The sequence below is a fragment of the Rhinatrema bivittatum genome, chromosome 9 (genome assembly GCF_901001135.1).
Source record: "Rhinatrema bivittatum chromosome 9, aRhiBiv1.1, whole genome shotgun sequence".
NCBI lineage: Eukaryota > Metazoa > Chordata > Amphibia > Gymnophiona > Rhinatrematidae > Rhinatrema > Rhinatrema bivittatum.
In genome coordinates, this window is record NC_042623.1 from 9,831,626 (window position 1) to 9,854,988 (window position 23,363).

The 23,363-nt window shown below is 49.7% G+C and overlaps 1 protein-coding gene across 8 annotated transcripts in view; it reads left to right on the forward strand.

The window, feature by feature from the left end:
* FRMD4A (FERM domain containing 4A) overlaps positions 1 to 23,363 on the forward strand; it is a 461,080-nt gene that overhangs the window by 404,059 nt on the left and 33,658 nt on the right. For all 8 annotated transcript variants that reach the window (XM_029617199.1, XM_029617198.1, XM_029617203.1 and 5 more), the window contains 2 exons: positions 15,546 to 15,679; positions 20,433 to 20,555. In XM_029617199.1, the coding sequence (XP_029473059.1) occupies positions 15,546 to 15,679; positions 20,433 to 20,555 (257 nt within the window). The remainder of the gene's footprint in view (positions 1 to 15,545; positions 15,680 to 20,432; positions 20,556 to 23,363) is intronic.

A 23,363-nucleotide genomic window follows, 5' to 3' on the forward strand; every position in this document is an offset into this window, starting at 1 on the left:
TGAGATGCTGATGGCCAGAGTACCGGGCCTACACATCAGCGTCCCACGCGAGTCCCGTGGTCGGTCCTAGAGGCCGTACCGGGCCTACACATCAGCGTCCCACGCGAGTCCCGTGGTCGGTCCTAGAGGCCGTACCGGGCCTACACATCAGCGTCCCACGCGAGTCCTGTGGTCGGTCCTAGAGGCCGTACCGGGCCTACACATCAGCGTCCCACGCGAGTCCTGTGGTCGGTCCTAGAGGCCGTACCGGGCCTACACATCAGCGTCCCACGCGAGTCCTGTGGTCGGTCCTAGAGGCCGTACCGGGCCTACACATCAGCGTCCCACGCGAGTCCTAGAGGCCCGTACCGAGCCTATACTTCAGCGTCCCACGCGAGTCCTAGAGGCCGTACCGAGCCTACACAGCGTCCCACGCGAGTCCTAGAGGCCGTACCGGGCCTACACAGCGTCCCACGCGAGTCCTAGAGGCCGTACTGGGCCTACACAGCGTCCCACGCGGGTCCTAGAGGCCGTACCGGGCCTACACATCAGCGTCCCACGCGGGTCCTAGAGGCCGTACCGGGCCTACACATCAGCGTCCCACGCGGTCCTGTGGTCGGTCCTAGAGGCCGTACCGGGCCTACACACAGCGTCCCCCGCGAGTCCTGTGGTCGGTCCTAGAGGCCGTACCGGGCCTACACATCAGCGTCCCACGCGAGTCCTAGAGGCCGCACCTAGAGGCCGTACCGGGCCTACACATCAGTGTCCCACGCGGATCCTAGAGGCCGCACCTTCACTAGGGCTGCTAAAATGGTCCAGAGTCGGCAACGCGAGTGTAAAGAGCTCAGCGTGGAGGGATCCGACAGCTGCGAACGTTTGGCCGCCTGTAATAAAGGAGATGCAACTTTCCATAGGAAAATGCGTTCAGGGACGAGGCGAGCATGGCGAGGGAGCGACCTCCCGGCAGACGTGATGGAAAGCAGTTCTAGGACAGAGTCTTACGCACACTTTGAAATAAATACAGAAGCGGCAGTAAGAGCAGGTCGGAGGGGGCGTTGGTATCGGACGGACATCTGTGTGCTCAGTCCCCTGGGGTAGTAAGGGTCCCATTCACTGAAGGATAAGCCCGCCACGCGCTAAGGTCCTTGCAGGCGCGCAGAGTCGGGGCGTCCGACACCTCCGGCCCTTGAGAGCCACAAATGGGCCACGTTTTCAGGATATCCCTGACGAATATGTCTGAAAACAGATTTGCATGCCCCGTGCTTCCGTCGCACGTGGCTCTGGCTCATGCATATTCATTAGGGATACCTGGAGGGCCGTCGGGGAATAGCACTGGCGCGGGCTGCCTGCTGACCTCCTCCTGTCCTGTGACCCTAGGGTCGGCCAGTGCCATTCTGGAAGGGTAAATCTTGAGGAGCGGGGGTCCTCCTGGGGGGGGGGAGGGTCTTGCGAGGAGAAGTTATCTGGTGGGCTGCTTCCTTGTTCTCTGGGAAGGGGGTGGTGTAGCAGGGGGTGCACAGTTCCTAAGCAGGACCCTACCTCGGGGATCTTCAGTTGTTAGGGGGGTGAGGGGCTTTGGCCCACTTAGCCTGGGGCATTTCACCTTTGCTTTTCGGGCTAGAAAGCTTCCTAATTTCGCGTGCACGCTGGAGAGGCTTGGAGGTTGATTTTTAAAAGCGCTACTGGCACAAAATTGCCCCCACGTGTGCCCATCTGTGGGCCGCGCACCATCAGCGTGGATTACGCGTGTACGTACCCGTGCGGGCATGGAAAATAAGGGGGGCGGAGCCTGGGCGTTCCGGGACGGGGCCAGCACCTGCGCTCGTAAACCCTCGTTTTTAATGCCGGACACCGCAGGGCGCGTCTGCTTCTTATCCGCGTAACTTTTACTGCCGCTCCTGGCGAGCAGCGCGTCTGCTGATCTCGCGTTTCAGGCGTAATTTGAAACACGCTCGTACTAGGCACGTTGCCAGTTAATATCCAGACCCCTCTGGTTCTTTATCCTGCACGCCCCCCCCCCCCCCCCCCCCCCCCCCCGTGCACCCAGACTCCCTCACCCGGTCCTTTACGCCCTGAAACGCGAGATCAGCAGACGAGCTCCTCGCCAGGAGCGGCAGTAAAAGTTACGCGGATAAGAAGCCGACGCGCCCTGCGGTGTCTGGCATTAAAAACGAGGGTTTACGAGCGCAAGTGCTGGCCCCGTCCCGGAACGCCCAGGCTCCGCCCCCCTTATTTTCCATGCCCGCACGGGTACGTACACGCGTAATCCACGCTGATGGTGCGCGGCCCACAGATGGGCACACGTGGGCATTTTTGTGCGAGCAGCGCTTTTAAAAATCAACCTCCAAGCCTCTCCAGCGTGCACGCGAAATTGGGAAGAATTCTAGCCCGAAAAGCAAAGGTGAAATGCCCCAGGCTAAGTGGTCCAATGAAGAACCAGAGGGGTCTGGATATTAACTGGGAACGTACCTAGTGCGAGCCATGTTTGAAAGTCCTGAGGTAGACGCGTGCACGCGAGGCTCGCTTGAGAACATCTTAAAAATTAGGAGCGCGCTCACGCGCGCGCGCGATCTCAAACTCCAGCGTATCTTCGCTCGCGCCCAGATACGTTTGTGTACGGGAGTGTGCCTGCTCGTTTTAAAACTAGCCTGCCGCTTTTAATGGATGTGCCAAAAATATGACGCCTGTTAACAAGCTGCTTTGTGTTTTCTCATCTGTTGTAGTGCACAGGCCTGAGAATCAGGGAGAGGCTTCCTAGGGTGGGCTGCAGGCCGGCTTGTGTACGTTTCTCAGCTGGGGGAGAAGGAGCGATATCCTGCAGGCTGTCAGGCTGGTACTGCTGGCAGCTGGTAGACACCTTCATCTGCAGTAGTGTAGGCAGGGGGTAACTGGGGAGATAGTCCCCCTCTGCCTGCATGCACCGTGGCTATACCCACACGAGTTAGGCGGATTTTGTAGATAAATGGAATTAGCCTTGGAAACAAGAGAGAGAGGAGGGCCAGTGTATTTCTGTCAAAGCTGAGGCCAGGCAGAAGTATCAGAAAAGGAGCAATGAAGTAAAATCCCAGTAACTTGCTCTCTGTCGAGCTGGCTCACCCTGATAAAGGTGTTAGGTATTCGTTACGTGTTCTCAGTAATTAGCATGTTAAACACTGTTTGTCTTACCAAACTCATGACAAAAGTAAGGTGGTGGTTTGGGGTTTGTTTTTTTTTTATGAGCTGAATGCTGGAAATGGCTCGTTTTTAATCTACGAAAATCCAGAATGTGCTTTACATGGGTTGGGAATCCTGAAAGCCTCTTGTGAGATCAACCAAGGCAGCCGGAGAAAGGAGACGTGACTCTTTTCTGCCCCAGCGACTTGCATCTCGTCCCTGAACGTGTCCGTCCGGAAGAGAGCAGGTCAGACAGCTTCCAGGGGAAGAGAACGTCTCAAACAGGCAGGGACTCGGGGAGGGGGAGAAGGAACGCACTGAGAGGACCGTGCAAGCGATGGGGAGGATCGCGCTACCCGGGTGAATCGCCCGGCTGAAGCTTCCCCTCCACGGTCCCGGGGAAGGACGAGAGGGGGCGCAGCTTGTGGGTTTCCTGCAGAAAAAGCGCAAGTGACTGCAGCAGGTTTGTACTCCCGGCTTGGAAGATGGGTGCAGCGCCCCCAGACGTCTGCAGGCAGCTTTGAAAGTTACCCTGCTAGGGATCCGGCAGACGAGGTGCCGCTGTGCTTTGTCCAGGTCGGGCTTGCACCCATTTTGCGGTGTAGCAGTTGCAGGAAATGCGATGCTTGGGCCGAACGAGCGGTGGCAACGCGCCGAACTGCAGCTCTTCTGCACGTCTGTGCCGGAAACTCTTACCTCTCCCGTCCGTTAATTAAAGTTGCTGAAGTGCGTTCTTGCAGGAGACCAACCTGCCTGACTCAGCAGGTGAGGAGAGGGCGCTAAAGTCTAACGTTTGTTCCCAGAATTATTTTGAGAATTGTCTGAAGGTTTTTGTTTTTTTTTTTAAACGTAACCACTAGACGGGAGTGTGAAGGCACGGCCATTGCTCTGTTCTTGTTTTCGATCCACCTGGCAAGGCCACGAGAACCGGTGAAGCCACGAGCCAAAGAGAGGAACCGCAGAGACTGCTCTTTTGACAACGCACTCGCCGTTACTCGTGGGAGCAGTGGTCAAAAGCTGTTGCTAAAGCCACCCCTGGATTGCTGCTTTCTCAGGTGCGGTTCTGTATCGCAGGCTGGTCAGCCCACGTCCCCCACGCAGCTGAACAAGAGACTCTGGTGGTGGTGGTGCTGAGGATTGTGATCTAAACCTCGGCCTTCTAAAAGTCTCCCGACGAGGAAGCCCCGGAGCTGCTTCTGACGAGCCTCAGGACACCGCGCACAATTGCATTTTCTTTGGCTGCCGCCGGTGCTGCTGCTTCACTTTTCTTGGCAGCACCTGAACTCATCAAATGGCTACAGATCTGACCCGTTTCTGGGATTTTTTAGCATTTTTGTAGAGGAAGGGGTGGGCCCGTGAGCGCTTCCTGATGATAACCCCTGGCTGGTAGACCTGCTTGCTCCTTTCCTGGGATTACACGCAAATAACTCTGGAGCCTTATCCTGTCTGTCAGCTGCTGGCAGCCTAGCCGGACAGTTAGTGAGCCGGCGGTAATTATGCGACAAGGAGGCTGCTGAGTGATCCAGGCCTGGGAAGGAACGTGCGAGGCCAGGCCACAGTTCCACAGCGCTTTGGACTTTAAGTTCCCAAACCCAGAACAGCCAAAGGACCTCCTCCTCCTCCTCCTCCTCCTCCACAGCACGGCTGCGACCTGCCCCGGATTTTCGTGGCTTGCGTCGATTTTTCTGGAGCTGGTTCTGGCTTCCCTGCACGTCTTGCTGGCTCCTCTTCCTCTCCTCGGCCCTGCAGGATCAAACCCGAGAGAGTGAGAGTAGAGAGAGAACACTTAACGAGATGTTAAAGGGGTTTTCCCAGAGAGAGGCCTGCTTCACATCAGTTTGTGGCTTTCTTCCTCGCTCTCCTTTTTCTTCTGATCTAATTCCATTCTTCCTGTGCTGCTTTAGCTGCCGCCCTGAGCCTCCCTTAACTCCTCGCTTTGCACTGTTCTGATCTCTTTTGGGTGTTTGTTTCGCACGCGTTGAAGCTGGCGCAGTGCTCTGTGGTTACAGCTGAGCCCCTGCTTCTTCCCACCCACGCTATGACCTATGACCTTGGGAAGGTCACTCCGCCTTCTCGGGCAGGGAAAAGCATCGCTGTGCCCGTGTAACCACGGCTCGAGTTCGGATTTGGAAAGGGGAGTGATTTAAATTTAAAACGTAAATCTGGACAAAGGAGAGGTTTCTAATGAGTTATCTAAAAAAACAGAAAAACCCCAAATCTCTCTTGAAAATCTCCTCTTCTGCGCTGCTGCTCTTACCTGGAGCCTGAAACGAGGAGGAGTATTTTGTTCCCTGGGAAAAAGTGGCTGAGCAGGCCGGCCTTCTGCCAGGACGTGAATAGTGCGCATCCTCTGTCTGGGGAGGCGACGGGCACTGCTCGGCTGTGATATCCGAGGTATTAACCCAGAGAGAGATGTGCCAGTGTTCATTGTTCTGCACGGCCTGCATCCTGCCTCTTGCAGGATTTTCTGGCAAAAGACGAGACACGGCCCCCGTGGCTATTTACTGACAAACGGGCTGGGATCATGAGGTTTGCCCGTTGCAGGGAGCTAAGCCTGGAGGCTCCGGTTTAAAGCTGTCTGTGCCGTATGCGTCTGCACCACGGATTCAGGGCTGTCATGCGGAAAATTTGTGTTGTACCCAAGCTTTCACAGCACTCTTCAGGTGCTTTGGGGCCCCTTGTTCAGTAGATATCGCGGCATTGCCACGTATCCAGCCTCTCCTGGGCAAATCCTCATCGTTTGTTTCTATCTTGCTTTTTCAGCTGGAGAGGTCAAAGCTCCTGGCTCAGCAGCTTGGCGTCTACGACTGGTGTAATGCACAGTAAAAATGAGCCACGAGCATCCCCCGCCTCTGTCCCAGACTGACATGCTTTACCTTCCCGCCTCTGCTTGCGTTTCTGCTCGGATTCTCTTCATGCCTGTGGGCCCCACCTCACACCAGGGTGGAGGGATGAGTAGGAAATCGTCCTTTTGCAAATGTCACCTCTGAAGGAATAAATAGCATCAGACGAGATCCAATAAACTGTACGGTGTGGTCAGCTGAGTTTGTTATGCAGTTGGGGTGCAGGAATCCAAGGCCGCAGTAGATGGTGGGAGTAACGTTCTGATTTCCACAGAGCAGGAACGAGACCTAAGACTGATTTATATCCCATTTCAAGGTAGCAGAACAGTGCAACGAGATGCAGGCCAGACCCAGAGGGATGCTAGGGGCACAGGGAGAGGGCATCACTGTTGCGTACCTCTAGGAGGATTTAGATAGGTGGAGGCAGTCCAGAGAAACACTATCAGATGCTTCAGAGTCAACACCAGAGGTCATGAGAAGACACTTAAGAATCTGAACATGTCTTCCTCAGACAAGGGGAGAGACCTGGGCGATATATTGCAGGCCTTCAGGCAAAGGCATCTTCTCTTCCTCTTGATCAGTCTCCCAGCCGATCTCCCAAAATCTGATCGATGTCCACTGCAACGAAAGAGAACCCCCCAGTGTACCCACTGGAAGTCTCCCTCAGCCCTGGATCACCCTCGTTGCTCTGTGTTTGGTCTCCTTCCGCTGTCCTCGTACCTCTGTTCATGGTCTGCCTGCTCTTGTTCACCGTTGCTCTGCTTCTCCTCCTCTTCGTGTCCCCAGTATCCCCTCGCCCCTCGTCAGCCACCTTCTAGCACATTTTCCATGGAATAATCTGTCCAGCGTCCAGTGGAAGGCCTCTTGACATCCAGGTTTGAAAGTCGCCCCCTCAGATCTGCCACAGGTAACGCGTTGCATTCTCACTCGTGCCCCGTCCCTTTGCAACTCTGATTCGCAGGAAGGATTGTGGTTAAGACAAATTCAAAACTGAATAAAAGTATAAAAATAGCTGTTAGTCCGCGTGCTGGAGGAGGGGCACGTTTCACGAACAGTTTCTTTAGGGTCAGGAGGTGGGGGACCCATGAGAGAACTGAATATCTCACACATCAGACTTCTGGCTTTTATTGATGTTTAACACACAATAAACATAGAGATTATTATTTATTTTTTAACCAGTGCCCCCCCCTGCCAAATAAATCCAGACACCCCTGACGTCGAGCCCTACTGGTGTTGGGTCATAAGAACATAAGGCTCGCCATACTGGATCAGACCAAAGGTCATCAGGCCCAGTATCCTGTGGCCAATTTGTGTCACAAGTGCCTGGCAGGACCCCAAGGGATAGATCAGGGTCCAGTGGATGCTCCCGGGGGGGGCACATTGGGCAGCCAATCAGGGATATAAAAATGGCTGCACTGTGGAGTCTCGGTGCCGTGGAGGCCTGGGCGCGGCCACGTCACTGTAAGCCCTGCCACGGCTTAGCCACGCGCCTCTTTGGGTGGCCCGGGGAGAGAGGAGCTGCTTCTGCCGGACCGGGCCCAGGTGGGAAGCCGCCTCCTCTGGGGCAGAACCGGACATGGGGAGGAGTCGCCGCGGTGCTGCACAGCCCGGGGGGGGGCGGGGGATCACAGCCACTGCCTGTCAGGGGGGAAAAGGACGTGGTGAGGTAGGGGAGGGGAATACGCAGGGGGGCCAGAGAGAAGGAGGGGAGGGAGGAAAGAGATGGGCAAGGGAGAACATTGGCAAAATGTAGAAAAGTAAAGTTAAGCAAATCAAAGCACGAGAAAATAAGGATCAGCAAACTAAGGAAAATACAAAAAGAGAAAAGCAGGAAAATGGGTGAAAAAAGCAAAGAAAAGCAGTTTGGGCAGCGTGGGAGGGAGTTTCTAGCATGGGACCATTGTGGCGTGGAGCATCCCGGCTTCATGCAGCTCCATCAGCGGCAGGGAAATGGATTCAGAGAGCAACCAACAAGGGGAACAAATAAACACGGGGGTAACTTGCTGGGGCGGCTTTTACTGCCCTTAATCACTAAGCCTGATACTTTTGATGCGGCTCCATCATTGCTCTCTGCTTCCACGGCAATGGTTAAGGGAAATTGGATTCAAACAGCATCTGAGGGCCCCGACGTTTTACAGTCTGGGAAATTGATAAGCACGAGGGTAACCTGCCCAGTGCAGCAGATACTGGCAAAAGCCTACTGGGCAGACTGGGTGGGTCATTTGGGCCTTTTCTGCCGTCAATTCTATATTATAATGAGCGTCTCTGACTGAGCTTTGGTCTGTGTGTGGGGTCTCTTTTTCTGTATATGATGTGCCTATGACTCGCGCACTCTCTCTCTCTCTCTCTCTCCTTCTCTCTCTCGTGAGGAGTGTGTGTCTGTGTGTGGGGTCTCTTTCTGTATATGATGTGTGTATGTCTCTCTCCCTGGAGATGGTGTGGAATGTGTGTGTCTCTGACTAGCTTTGGTCTGTGTGTGGGGTCTGTTTCTGTATATGATGTGTGTATGTAGCATGGGATCTTCTTAGTGTTTGGGTAATTGCCAGGTTCTTATGGCCTGGATTGGCCTCTGTTGGAAACAGGATGCTGGGCTTGATGGACCCTTGGTCTGACCCAGCATGGCAGGTTCTTATGTTCTTATGTCTCTCTCTCCCTGGGAGTGGTGAGGAGTGTATGTCTCTATCTGACGAGCTTTGATCTGTGTGTGTGGGGTCTGTTTCTGTATATTCTGTCTGTCTCTCTCTCTGTCTGTCTGTCTCTCTGTCTCTCCTTCTCCTTTCAGTAACTTGAAGAGAGAAAACCGGGGCTTTCAGCCATTCGCTGACAGTATGAATGCCCTTCATGTGCGGGTGGGTGGGTGTTAGTGTGTTTGTCTGTATGTTTATGTATGTGTACACACATGTTTACAATTATATGGAGGTTCCCACCAAGTTCATGAATGGAAGGAAAACCAAAGCTCAAAAATATTTTCTCTTATTAGTTGTAAATGCAATACCTGGTATTTTATCCTAACTCCCCTCAGCCGTCTCATCTCCAACCTGAAGAGTCCTAACCTCTTTAACCTTTCCTCATAGGGGAAACGTTGCATCCTCTTTCTTTTTCCTTTTTAATTTTTATATACCGACATGCAAAATATAATATCACATCGGTTTACAAAAAAATAAAAGGTGTTTACAATAACATCTTCACAATATTTCTGACAATAAAGCTTAAACACATAGATTAATTAAAAAGTAAAATCATTTAACATTCTAAATATTATTTATCATCTTGGTCGCCCTTCTCTGTACCTTTTCTAATTCTGCTTTATCTTTTTTTGAGATGTGGTGACCAGAACTGCACACAATACTCAAGATGAGGTCGCACCATGGAGTGATACAGAGGCATTATGATATTCTCTGTTTTATTCTCCATTCCTTTCCTAATAATCCCCAGCATTCTGTTTGTGTATGATATATGAACACAAGATGAGGATGCACCATGGAGTGATACAGAGGCATTATGATATTCTCTGTTTTATTCTCCAGTCCTTTCCTAATAATCCCCAGCATTCTGTTTGTGTATGATATATGAACACAAGATGAGGATGCACCATGGAGTGATACAGAGACATTATGATATTCTCTGTTTTATTCTCCATTCCTTTCCTAATAATCCCCAGCATTCTGTTTGTGTATGATATATGAACACAAGATGAGGATGCACCATGGAGTGATACAGAGGCATTATGATATTCTGTTTTATTCTCCATTCCTTTCCTAATAATCCCCAGCATTCTGTTTGTGTATGATATATGAACACAAGATGAGGATGCACCATGGAGTGATACAGAGGCATTATGATATTCTGTTTTATTCTCCATTCCTTTCCTAATGATCCCCAGCATTCTGTTTGTGTATGATATATGAACACAAGATGAGGATGCACCATGGAGTGATACAGAGGCATTATGATATTCTCTGTTTTATTCTCCTTCCTTTCCTAATAATCCCTAGCATTCTGTTTGTGTATGATATATGAACACAAGATGAGGATGCACCATGGAGTGATACAGAGGCATTATGATATTCTCTGTTTTATTCTCCAGTCCTTTCCTAATAATCCCCAGCATTCTGTTTGTGTATGATATATGAACACAAGATGAGGTCGCACCATGGAGTGATACAGAGACATTATGATATTTTCTGTTTTATTCTCCATTCCTTTCCTAATAATCCCCAGCATTCTGTTTGTGTATGATATATGAACACAAGATGAGGTCACACCATGGAGTGATACAGAGGCATTATGATATTCTCTGTTTTATTCTCCATTCCTTTCCTAATAATCCCCAGCATTCTGTTTGTGTATGATATATGAACACAAGATGAGGTCACACCATGGAGTGATACAGAGGCATTAGGATATTCTCTGTTTTATTCTCCATTCCTTTCCTAATAATCCCCAGCATTCTGTGTGTGTATGATATATGAACACAAGATGAGGATGCACCATGGAGTGATACAGAGACATTATGATATTCTCTGTTTTATTCTCCATTCCTTTCCTAATAATCCCCAGCATTCTGTTTGTGTATGATATATGAACACAAGATGAGGATGCACCATGGAGTGATACAGAGGCATTATGATATTCTCTGTTTTATTCTCCATTCCTTTCCTTATAATCCCCAGCATTCTGTTTGTGTAGGATATATGAACACAAGATGAGGATGCACCATGGAGTGATACAGAGGCATTATGATATTCTCTGTTTTATTCTCCATTCCTTTCCTAATAATCCCCAGCATTCTGTTTGTGTATGATATATGAACACAAGATGAGAATGCACCATGGAGTGATACAGAGACATTATGATATTCTCTGTTTTATTCTCCATTCCTTTCCTAATAATCCCCAGCATTCTGTTTGTGTATGATATATGAACACAAGATGAGGATGCACCATGGAGTGATACAGAGGCATTATGATATTCTCTGCTTTATTCTCCATTCCTTTCCTAATAATCCCCAGCATTCTGTTTGTGTATGATATATGAACACAAGATGAGGATGCACCATGGAGTGATACAGAGGCATTATGATATTCTCTGTTTTATTCTCCAGTCCTTTCCTAATAATCCCCAGCATTCTGTTTGTGTATGATATATGAACACAAGATGAGGTCGCACCATGGAGTGATACAGAGGCATTATGATATTTTCTGTTTTATTATCCATTCCTTTCCTAATAATCCCCAGCATTCTGTTTGTGTATGATATATGAACACAAGATGAGGATGCACCATGGAGTGATACAGAGGCATTATGATATTCTCTGTTTTATTCTCCATTCCTTTCCTAATAATCCCCAGCATTCTGTTTGTGTATGATATATGAACACAAGATGAGGTCACACCATGGAGTGATACAGAGGCATTAGGATATTCTCTGTTTATTCTCCATTCCTTTCCTAATAATCCCCAGCATTCTGTGTGTGTATGATATATGAACACAAGATGAGGATGCACCATGGAGTGATACAGAGACATTATGATATTCTCTGTTTTATTCTCCATTCCTTTCCTAATAATCCCCAGCATTCTGTTTGTGTATGATATATGAACACAAGATGAGGATGCACCATGGAGTGATACAGAGGCATTATGATATTCTCTGTTTTATTCTCCATTCCTTTCCTTATAATCCCCAGCATTCTGTTTGTGTAGGATATATGAACACAAGATGAGGATGCACCATGGAGTGATACAGAGGCATTATGATATTCTCTGTTTTATTCTCCATTCCTTTCCTAATAATCCCCAGCATTCTGTTTGTGTATGATATATGAACACAAGATGAGGATGCACCATGGAGTGATACAGAGGCATTATGATATTCTCTGTTTTATTCTCCAGTCCTTTCCTAATAATCCCCAGCATTCTGTTTGTGTATGATATATGAACACAAGATGAGGATGCACCATGGAGTGATACAGAGGCATTATGATATTCTCTGTTTTATTCTCCATTCCTTTCCTAATAATCCCCAGCATTCTGTTTGTGTATGATATATGAACACAAGATGAGGATGCACCATGGAGTGATACAGAGGCATTATGATATTCTCTGTTTTATTCTCCATTCCTTTCCTAATAATCCTGAGCATCCTATTTGCTTTCTTGGCTGCTGCTGCTGCACACCGAGCAGAGGATTTCAACATATTATCAGCGATGACTCCTGGATCCTTTTCCTGAGGAGTGACTCCTAATGTGGAACCTTGCATTTTGTAGCTATAATTTGGGTTTCTCTTCCCTAAGTGCATCACTTTACACTTGTCCACATTAAATTTCATTTGCCATTTGCAGGCCCAGTCTCTTAGTTTTGCAAGGTCCTCTTGCAATTTCTCACAATTCTCTTGTGATTTGATAACTTTAAATAACTGTGTCATTGGCAAATTTGATCACCTCACTTGTTGTTCCTATTTCCAGATCATTTCCAGATCATTCCAGATTATTTATTAAAAAGCATCAGTCCCAGAACAGATCCCTGGGCCTTTGGGTTGTCTTAGTTTGTTCTCTGCATGAGCTTTCTTATTTCCGCAGGAGTTTTTGATGAAACAATAAACCTGTTCTCTGCTAAGTGTAAGGAACGCCTGTGCCTGTCCCTCTAAGGGTGGGACGGTAGGTGGGGGCTCCTTCCTGCCGGCACATGTGATGCATAGAACCGGGAACTCCAGTGATGTTAATCCTCAGTGTTGTGCAGGTCATGGGCATTTGGGTGGTCGTTAGAAGAACGTCTGTTCTCATTGCACGTCCCTGCTAATCCTTTTTAGTTGTGGCTGTTACGGCTTCTTTGGATGGGATCTATCCCTTGCAGTTGACGTTGAGTAAAGATTCTGTCTTATTGCTTGCTGTAGTTATTTTTTTTAAGGGGAGGGGGCTGCTTTTGGTGTACGGATCTAGTTTATGGCTTGGCCTGCTGGTTGGAGCTCATAAATCTGTTTGAGGCTGCAGAGCTTTGTGGTTGGGGGCTTAACTATCTGGAGCCTTTGAGTGCGCATAGCAGTGTTGGAAGGGCTCCAGCCCGTGCTTTTCATCGTATGTAGGTTAATGCACCTGGCGCTGGCTGGAGGCCACAGCAATTGCAGATCTTCAAAGCCGCGGACTTTCCAGGCTTGTACTGTTGGTGGCAGGTGTGGAGAGCTACGGGCACCCCCAGGGGCGTTGCAGAGCTCTCGCCCAGCTGACCGCGGATCTTGGGTGCTTCTTCCTTCAGGGGCAGCGGTAATATTACGCCACGCGCTCTCGTCAAGCGATGCGTCCCTCTTAAACTCCACATCTTAAGTTATTCTGCAGCTCTTAAAGGGACGGGAAGAGGACGCTGTCCATGATACAAGGAGTCCCTGTCAGATTAAGCTTCCACTCCAGAAAGCACTCTGGGGAATAGACTTTTGCAATCCAACAGCTTTTCATTGTGACCCAAATCAATCGGCCCTCTTAGCCAGATGCCAGGAAAAGGTCATCCAGTAAGAGGCGGCGTTTATTACTTTACTGCAGCACTGGAGGCATGGTCTCGGGTGCACACTTAGCCCTGGATGCACTAAGCCAGCAGGTTCTTCCATGGGAGGGGCCCTTGTACGCAGGTCTGGGAGGCTGGCATTGTGCAGTCAGCCAAGCAGCGTTTTAAACTTGGCTGTGGTGGCCCTGGGCTGAGGAAGGGGATCGGGTTTGACCCCTGCATTAATGTTAGGCTCCCTTTTTTAGCCCTTTAAATCTAACTCAGGAGCATCAGGACCACCGTTAGGGTCCTGAGGCTCCCACGTTGGGTTAAAGTTTACCCAGGAGCTGTAGCTAAATTAACGTGGCGGCCATGTTAATGCATTTACATGGGATTAGCTGTGCATGAGCTGCTTTACATGGATTTGCAAAATTCATGCATGCAAAGCAGGTGATTGTAATAAGGGTGGGAATCTAGGGGATAATTTGCAAGATGCAGTGGAATATCAGCGTGACGTTCGCTGCTTGACGTGCGCCATAGCCCTCCCTGTTAGACTGCAGTCCCCGGCTGTACTTCCTCACTAGGGACTGAGAGATTTTCTGCTAAGTTTCTCTGTTTGTGCTGGCGACTGCTTCCTCGTCCTTCCACAAACTTCCAGGGCGGTGCATTCTCCCTCTTACATCTTTTTCCTCCTTCCTAAACCCCTAGCACGGGATTTTGTCCTATTTCTGAATTGTGAAATCTTGCTTTTTTTTTTTTTTTTCTTTAATAAGCCTGCGAGATTCAATAAAGTTTGGGGTGGAAAAGCCTTCCATGGCAGGCAGGGCTTGCAGGGGCGCGGAGGAGCTGTCTTGGGGTTAAAGCAGATCCTGAGCTCTGCCCGAGACTCTTCTGGAACTCCCTGTAACCCTGAAATCGCAGGGGGCGGCAGGCTGTGCACGATACAGACTTGCCTCACGTCAGGATACTATGTAGGGATCAAAATAGCTAAAAGACACTGGTAGACGTGACACTTGAATATAGAGCTAACAAGCAGGGCCTTTTCTACCCGTCGTAGGGATGAAAACCGCCCCCTTGTTTTCCAAGCACGCGTGGTCCCTGGCCAGAGATGGAGGCGTGTTGGGCAGGCCGTCTTCCCTTCCTGCTAAGCACTGCGCACTGCTGTGTTCACGTGCCAGCCCCCCCCCCCCGTGAACCCAGGGCGCTGCTGGTCGGCTCCACTCACGCTGCTTCCCGTAGATTAAAAGGAATTCGTGTCCGCGCCGTACGTGGCCTGAGAGATGCACCTGCTCCCAGCGGCGCCTGCGTGCCACGTTCGGTCCCGTTAGGGGTTTTCTTTTAAACATTAAAACCCTCTGTGGTCCGTCCGCAGGGTCCAGGAGAGGCAGATCAGATCAGGAACGCACACGCTCTCTTTCAAGAGATGATTTGGGGTTTGCCACATACGATGTTTGTGCTCCTTTTTTAATTCAACCTTAGTTTGTGGTTTAAAGCGCTATCTTTTGGTAGCATCGGTTCGGTGCAGACGTTCAGCACAGGGATCAATGTGTGCAAAGCAGATTCCTCCTTTCACAGGGGAGGGTTTGATACTTTCCGCCTGTTCGTGAAAGGACTTTTAACAGTAAACGTTTCCTTGAAACCTGTTAAAGCTGAGCGGGAAAGCCAGGATGAAACCTTGGGGAAATAATCTGAAAGCAGCGGTCACAGATGCTCCTGTGGGCCCGTCTGTAGGGAAGGTCGGTCCCCGAGCACCCCGGGTCCCCAGTACTGTGCAGTTAGCAGACGAGAGCGCTCGTGTAAGAAATCTCTCGCCACTTACTACTGAGCTTTTTTCCCCTTATGCTTGTTAATAGATTAATAATGTTTTTGTGGGGAGGCTGCACTTGAACTGCTTGCAGTAAGAAGAGGACTTGTGTGAAGCGTTTAGAAAACAAGAAATCTGTGCTGTGCATGCAGCGAGCGCAGCTGGAAGCTGGAGCGGTGCCAGATTCCCACCTCCCAGGGGGTGGGCGCAGGCTTGCAAGGGAATCCGCGCCTGCTCCAGCTGTGGACTCTGCTCTCGGCCGTCCCCGTGACTTCTCTGTTTTGTTGTCAGGTTCCCAGGAGTCGGACAGCTCCCAGTCTGCCAAGAAGGACCTGCTGGCCGCACTGAGGAGCAGGCAGGAAGCGCTGGAGGAGACGCTGCAGCAGCGGCTGGAGGAGCTGAAGAGGCTGTGCCTGCGGGAAGCGGTAAGGAGGCTCGGCATGTGCAGCTGGCGATACGTCCCGGGGGGGGGGTCCCATCCCCCACCCCCCACCCCCAATTTCTCTGACCCCCAAAGGATCTTTAGGGGAAATTGCGCACCCTGGAGGCTTCTGCTTTTTATCTTGATTAATCCATTTGAGGCGGGGGAGGGTAAACCAGTAACAGAATGGGAAACGTCTCAGCCAGGACTGGAATCCAGTGATTTTGGGGTCCAGAGGCACCAGCTCTCTCCCTATTGATCTTATTTGAATTACATTTGATTGCCCACTTTTAATTGCCAAAACCTCAAAGCAGATACCAGTTATAAAAAAAACCAAACGTAACCCTTAGCACGGTCTTAAAGACAATGTCAGCACCCATCCTCTGTCTGACTGCTCATCACAAACCCGGCTTCGGGTGCTGCGGCGGCACTGCTGGCCTGGGTCTGTGGTGAGGACACGCGGCTCCTCGTGCTGCTGCCGCTGACACCGCGACCCCCTCCATGCTCTCTCCTCTCCTCTGATTCTTAATTTTTTTCCATGGCAGAAATGTTCACAATGATTTGTTTGTGCAAGAAAAATGTCCCTCAGTCCGTGACCTTATTTACAGGTCAGCATCCCGATTTAGATAAGAAGGTGGAGCCTGAGTGCAAGGCAAGACTTTGATTGTCCTTTGTGCTGTCAGATTCCTAGGAAGGGGCAACGCCAGGGTCTACACATGAAGACATATTTTATATCCATTGCCAAACAGGCAAACCATACTGATCCCATAGCCCAGAGGTGCATAAGACGCAGTATTATTGTGATATATATACTGTATTTTCTCCAATCCTTTAGCCTCTGAAATCGTTTTAGTGAAAGAATAAAAACACGAGGAATTCAGGGTGACTCTTTCTCTCTCCCTGGCATCTCACGCGTGCAAAGCCCTTAGCCATGCACTAACCAGAGCGGTGAGTTGATCTGGATTAAAGAGTAAAAGTTTCCTTCGGCTCTGCCCTTATTCTCCAGGAACCTCATGCTCCTTGTGTGCAGGCTGTCTATTAGTATTACGCCTGTAAGAGTAATTAGTATCACCCTCCCGCTCCAGGCACTAATTACTCCTACAGGTGTAATGCTATCACTGGTTGCCACATCTCAAAAAAGATATGGTTGCGACGGAGAAGGTACAGAGAAGGGCAACCAAAATGATAAAGGGGATGGAACAGCTCCCCTATGAGGAAAGGCTGAAGAGGTTAGGGCTGTTCAGCTTGGAGAAGAGATGGCTGAGGGGGAATATGATAGAGGTGTTTAAAATCATGAGAGGTCTTGAACGAGTAGATGTGACTCGGTTATTTTCACTTTCGAATAATAGAAGGACTAGGGGGCACTCCATGAAGTTAGCAAGTAGCACATTTAAGACTAATCGGAGAAAATTCTTTTTCACTCAACGCGCAATAAAGCTCTGGAATTTGTTGCCAGAGGATGTGGTTAGTGCAGTTAGTGTAGCTGGGTTCAAAAAAGGTTTGGATAAGTTCTTGGAGGAGAAGTCCATTAACTGCTATTAATCAAGTTTACTTAGGGAATAGCCACTGCTATTAATTGCATCAGTAGCATGGGATCTTCTTAGTGTTTGGGTAATTGCCAGGTTCTTGTGGCCTGGTTTTGGCCTCTGTTGGAAACAGGATGTTGGTCTTGGTGGACCCTTGGTCTGACCCAGTATGGCAATTTCTTATGTAGGTATTGCACACTACAAAGATTCTGTTAGCTTTCTGGGAGCGTTACAAAGAATCCAGCATGTTTTTGGGACATGTCTTCTACATCCTGAAATTTCCTAGTGTTTTAGCCAGATGTACTCAGGACCAATAGGTTATGCTCCCCTGCCAGCAGATGGAGACGGAGTCAGGTTTCAAAGCTGACATCACCCTACATACATCCCTGCAGTGACCTCAGCTCTTCTGTTTTTCTCCGTCTCCAGCAGATGATGGATGTGCTTTCCCTATGGGGATTGCTGTACTTTTTGGAAGGAGAAATTCTACATTTAAATTGGAGAAAAGATTGAGCCCCGCTCTCCTGAGGTGATACCTAAGGGTCCCTCCCCCAGCTGAGAATTCCTGAGGTGATTTCCGAGATCCCTCAGAGGGGAGCCTTGGGCCGGTAGCTGGTTCCCAGCGTGGACTTTGCTGCTTAAGCAGCTGAAAGGCAGTGGGTGCAGGAAGCCGAGCGTGGTGGTGACAGCCAAAGCCCTCCCCCCCCGCAGCCGGAGACCATCTCTGTACTCAGCCGGTAAGCGATGAGCCCAGGTAAGAAAAAAAAGATTTACCTCCCGATTAGAGACATTTGGATGGGTTTTCGGTAAGACGTCCTCCAGTCTCCTAGCTGGGCGAGCTGTACCGACGTCGTTCCCGATCCCATTGGGGTAAGGGGAAGTGGCTTCTGAGCATGTTGAGCGGCCCCCAGTGGGTTAGGCCCTGGCTTTAGGCTTGGTTGGCACACTGTGTGGTAGGCCGCGGCAGCGCTGCCATCTTGGTGTGCGTCTCTATGCGTGCTGTATTGCCCTCCGTAGAACGTCGGTGCGCGCAGTGTCGGCTCTGCACGCGCGTTGTGTGTACATTTACGCGCTGTGTGTACGTAAACACACGCAACCTACCAAGTGCAGAATACAGGTAAAGCCGGGCGCACGGACTGTGTGTGCGCCTCGCCACATACTGCCTAGGCGCCCGAAATCTGTGCGCATAAAATTTTAAGCGCGAGCCGACAGAGTGCACAGGTGCTGGCAGCCAAGAAACCTAAGCCCCTTTCTGTCTGCGCTGCTTCTCGCATTTAGGGCTGCACAGCCTGACCTGGATTCTTGCTTCTGTCCTTACTGTGAGGAAGCCCAGGGAGAGCCGGCTCCTCCCATTCAGAGGATGGGTCAGCCTCAGCCTCAACTGGAAGTACCACAGATCTGAGTAACCCCAGGGCTGGGTCATCCCTGGGAGAGGGAAATTCAGCGGCACCTGACCCAGTACCTCCTGGGCGAGGCACGGACCCGGCCGCCTACTCGTGGGAGTTCACTACCAGAGTCCTCTGGCTGCTGTGTCTTCTCCTTAAATATGGAGAAAAGAAGGCAAGAAAGAAGTTGTCAGAGAGACCTGTTTATGATTTTGATGCTACAGCTCGTTTGGTTGACCTTTTTTAATATTTTGGTTTGTCCTATGTTAAAAGGATTACTTGAGACAATACCCAGGTTTGTGTCTGACCTTTAATTCTGTGGTAATCAAGCCAAGTATCTGTGATTAACGCCGCGGGTACGTCTGACAGTCTGCAAACTTACCCCAGTTCAGGAGTTGGACCTCGCTCTTAGCAGCGGGGTTAGGCCACTTGCTGAACCAGTGAGAATGGTGGGCCAGCTAATGACCCGGAAATGCCGGCACCGCGCGCAGACGGGCCAGGCTGTGAGGTCAGCTCAGCCAGCCTTCGGTGGCGGGGGGGCCGTCACTTTTCGGTTGAGGGGAGGTGAAGCTGGACGCAGGAAGGCGTCTGAGGAGAGTCGGGTCGCAGGACAGTGATTGCTTCAGCCTCCTGTGGCGGCCCCTGCTTGTTACCCGTTAATGTGGTCGCGCATCTTAAGAGAGAGCAGGAGGGTCCGGGGATAGGCTGCACCCCCCCCCCCCCCCGCCCCGGAGGTCTGGCCCTGGAGAGGTAGCTCAGTGCAGCCGCCGTCCGTGCATGCAGGATGCAGTCAGGACTACGCATGAACGACATCGAAGCCACGGAAAGTGGTGAATTTCTGGGGGGTTAAGCGTTCAGTATCCTTCGCATGTCCTCCGGCAAACCCCTTGAGTATTAGGTATCATCTTGTGACTACAGTCTGCAGGCAGAAGGCAGAGTGTTCCCTTTCAGTAAGTCCAGGATGATCCTCATTAAGGTTAATAATTAATATTTGTACAGTGCTCGCGCTTAACACTGTGCTTGATGTGTTAATACCCAGACAGCACAGCGATGTGGGGAGAGAGCTGCAAGGCTGCGAAACTTAAAAACACTTAGATAACTCGGAAAACCAAAGAGAAACTTGGCTTGATTTGAGTTTCGTTCCTTCTCACTCCCTCCGTTACGAATCTTAGGTAAATTGGGTGTGTTCCTCTGCCGATTGTCCCCGGGATGCCTGGGCAGCATGAATACAGCACGGACAGCCGACATGGAGGCGGAGGAGAAGAAAATATTTCAGAACAGGAGACCGTGTCAGTAACTAAAAGGCGCAAGCCATAGATTCAAAATACAAGGAATACCCCAAATTAGGCTATAAGAGAGAGGAGACTTAGGAATAAGAGCAAAAGAGGATGCAGTAGAGCTAAGAAGGTGACCTGCTGAGACTTTTTTGTGGATTGCACAGTAACACAGTAATGACGGCAGAAAAGGACCAGATGGTCCATCCAGTCTGCCCAGCAAGCTTCTTATGGTAGTGACTGCCGCTCCGTGCAGGTTACCCCCGAGCCTTTTCATAACCCCTAAATATTTACTGCCATCAAGTCCCAGGAACAAGCCTGATGTGTAGGTTTTATCTACAAAACATTAACTTGCTGAAAAAGTAGACAAAAAAAAAAATGCACCTGGATCACCAGGTGCATGAAGAACGAGGCAGGACTTGAAATTTGCACTCGGATCTTCTCTCTGCCCAAGTTAAGCATCTTCATTGTGAGCTGCAAACAAATATTTACTCACTGTGGTTATAAGAAGCAGCTGCATGGTCGACTTGTTTTTTTTCTGCTGATAGTTTGGTTTTTTTTTTATGCACTTTTAGGAGCTTACGGGCAAACTGCCCAGGGAGTATCCACTGGACCCGGGCGAAGAGCCACCCACCGTCAGGAGGAGAATAGGAACCAGCTTTAAACTGGATGAACAGAAAATCCTGCCAAAGGGAGAGGTGAGAACAGCATCAAGGGTTGCTTTGTGAATTGAATCCCTTCCAAAATGCCTGCTGTTTTCCGCTGAGCAGGCCTGGTTTAATCTTCTGCACCGAGCAAGCTTAAAACCAGTTTGCAAAATTAAAAAAAGCTGTCTTCAGCGGCAGTGTTGGTGTTGGCAGGAAGATTATGCATTGCCCTGCGTGCTTAGCGCCTCGCCCTCGCGTCCTCGGGAACCCCCGGCTCTGTTCTGCCAGGCACTCGGCTCAGCCGGGCTCTCTTATTTATTTATTTTTTAGATTTTTATATACCGGTGTTCCTATATGAAATAAAGATCACATCGGTTTACATTGAAACAGAACATGAAAATTGCCAAAAGGCATTACATAGAACAAGGTTATGAAACTTGGAACAGTGTACATAAGTTCAAAATTTAATGATAACGTTGTAACATTGATGACCAAAAGATAAAGGAGAAAAAAAAAAAAAGACTTAAACAATTAAGTTGACAGGTCTTATTGAGCATAAAAATTATAACGTATAAGTGAGAACGTCTCAAGTGTCCTGCAGCAAGAGATTAGATACCGAAGTAGGTAGTGGTATGGAAAATGGGGGTTTGTGAAGAAGATATGTTCTTGCTGGTTGGAGGGGAAAAAATGATGATCATGGTCCTGGAAAAGCTTGGCTAAAGAGCCAGGTTTTAAGTTTTTTTTTTGAATGAGTGGCAGAGCTCAAGCCGAATGTCTGGTGGGAGCGCATTCCATTGAATGGGGCCTGCTGTAGATATGGCACGTTTATGATGCGAGGATTTTGTTGAAGGTACATAGAGTGTGCCTTTATATGCTCCTCTGATGGGTCTAGAGGAGGAGTGAGGGCGTAGTTGGTTACATAATTGAAGAGGAGAGATATTGTGAATGGATTTATGAATTACGGTGAGTACTTTATATAGGATCCTTTGCTTTATAGGCAGCCAGTGGAGGAGCTTGAGAATGGGGGTGATGTGATCTCTTTTATTCGTATTGGTAAGGATTCTGGCTGCAGAGTTCTGTAGCATTTGGAGGGGTTTGATGGATGAATATGGAAGGCCAAAGAGAAGCGAATTGCAATAGTCGACTTTTGATAGAATAATGGCTTGTAGGACCATCCGAAAATCGTTGAAATAAAGAAGAGGCTTCAATTTTTTTAAGACTTGTAACTTATAAAAACTTATAAAAACAGTCTTTGGTGGTTGTGCTTATGAATTTTTTAAAAATTGTTATCCGAGTTCTGCCTCTGGCTCGTGACCTAAGTGAAGCCCAAGAATAACCCAGGGGCGAGGCTAAGCTGCACTGAGAGAGATTTGTGCCAAAGTCTGCTGAGCTCCTGCCGACGCTGATATTCCCAGACCTCCTTTCTGGGGGCGATGGGGGAGAGCCTTGCACTAGAGAGAGGCACAGATTTGGGGTCAGGGAAGGTTTGCAGAATTGGCATCTGGCGCACAGCAGTTGCAAGGCGGATCCATTCTTAATATTTTTGGATCTCTCATCGTGCCAAACCTACTTTCTGAGACTACTTTCTCTAAGGACCTTTCATCCCAGGCCTTTGTTTGCTTGGCAGTCTGTCTGTCTGTCTCCTGACTGAGGTAAGGATAGATCAAGCTGCCGCCCCATAGCAATTATAGAACCACAGCCGTAACGGGGAGCAGCTCGGGACACTCTCGGAGGGCCCTGACATTTCAGCACGGCATGACAGACAGACAGACAGAATCTGCAAACCAAAATTGCACTCCTGCAGCCTAATTACAATAAATGATCTGGGAGATCCTCCCAGGGCTGCCGAAATAGCAATGACCAAGCCGATGCCACAGACTGGGGGAAAGCAAAGACAGACCAGAGGTTTATTTTAGGAGAAAGAGGAGAGCAGGCGTGCGCCATGTGTTTGGGCGAGGGAGCGCGCGCAGCTCAGCCCCTGGACTGTGGCTGGAAAAGCAGCTTCGGTCCAGCTGTGCAGGTGCGGCCGGAAACCACAGGAAGCGCATGGTGCCTGCTGATTGATTTGTCTCGAGAGATGGGGGACGCGCTTCTAACTGTGTTCCTAAAGCGTGTTTTTTGTTTGTTTTTTTTTTTACTCTGCGGCTCTGCTTTACAAAAATAACTTTTTTGCTTTTGTGCAGCTTTCTCTTGGGAGAGTTACGGCCGCGGGCTGGTGTGGCAGAGGCTGCTCACTGGTCCCAGGGACGAGGAGGAGCGGAGGTTTTCCTCTCTCTAGAACCGTTTTAAAGCTCACTGGATAGTCGAGACCCGAGCAGAAAGCTGTGACCCCATATTCCCTTCACTAAGCCCCCAGCTTCCCTCTCAACTCGTTGGATGACCTTGCAGGGGATTTCTCTGTAGGAAATCGGAGCTCAGATTCTGTCTGAGACGGATTTGCAGCCCCCGTGGTGTCAGTGGTGGGATAATTAACACGGGGGGGGGGGCCCCCCGCACCTTGGCTCTCCTCCTCGACAGGCCCTGCACGTTCTGGAGAAGTGATTTTACGTAACGACCTCGCACGGCGGCGTTTTTAACCCTTCGCTTCGTGCCTCCTCTCTTGTGTGCGTCTGCCTGACTCGGCTTTTTTCTTTCTTTCTTCTGCTTTCCTGTAGCCTTTTTCTATTATTTCTTTCTCCATTTCAAACTTTTCCCCCTTCCTTACCTCTCTTTTTCTCCTCTTTTTTTTTCCTGTCTTTCTCGTTCTTTGTGGAACACACATCCCGGGGTGGGGGAGGTTAATTGTACTGAAAGGGGGGCCTGGATGCAAAATATTTTGTGAGGTTCCCCTTCCGACCGCTATGTAAATTAATGACCCCT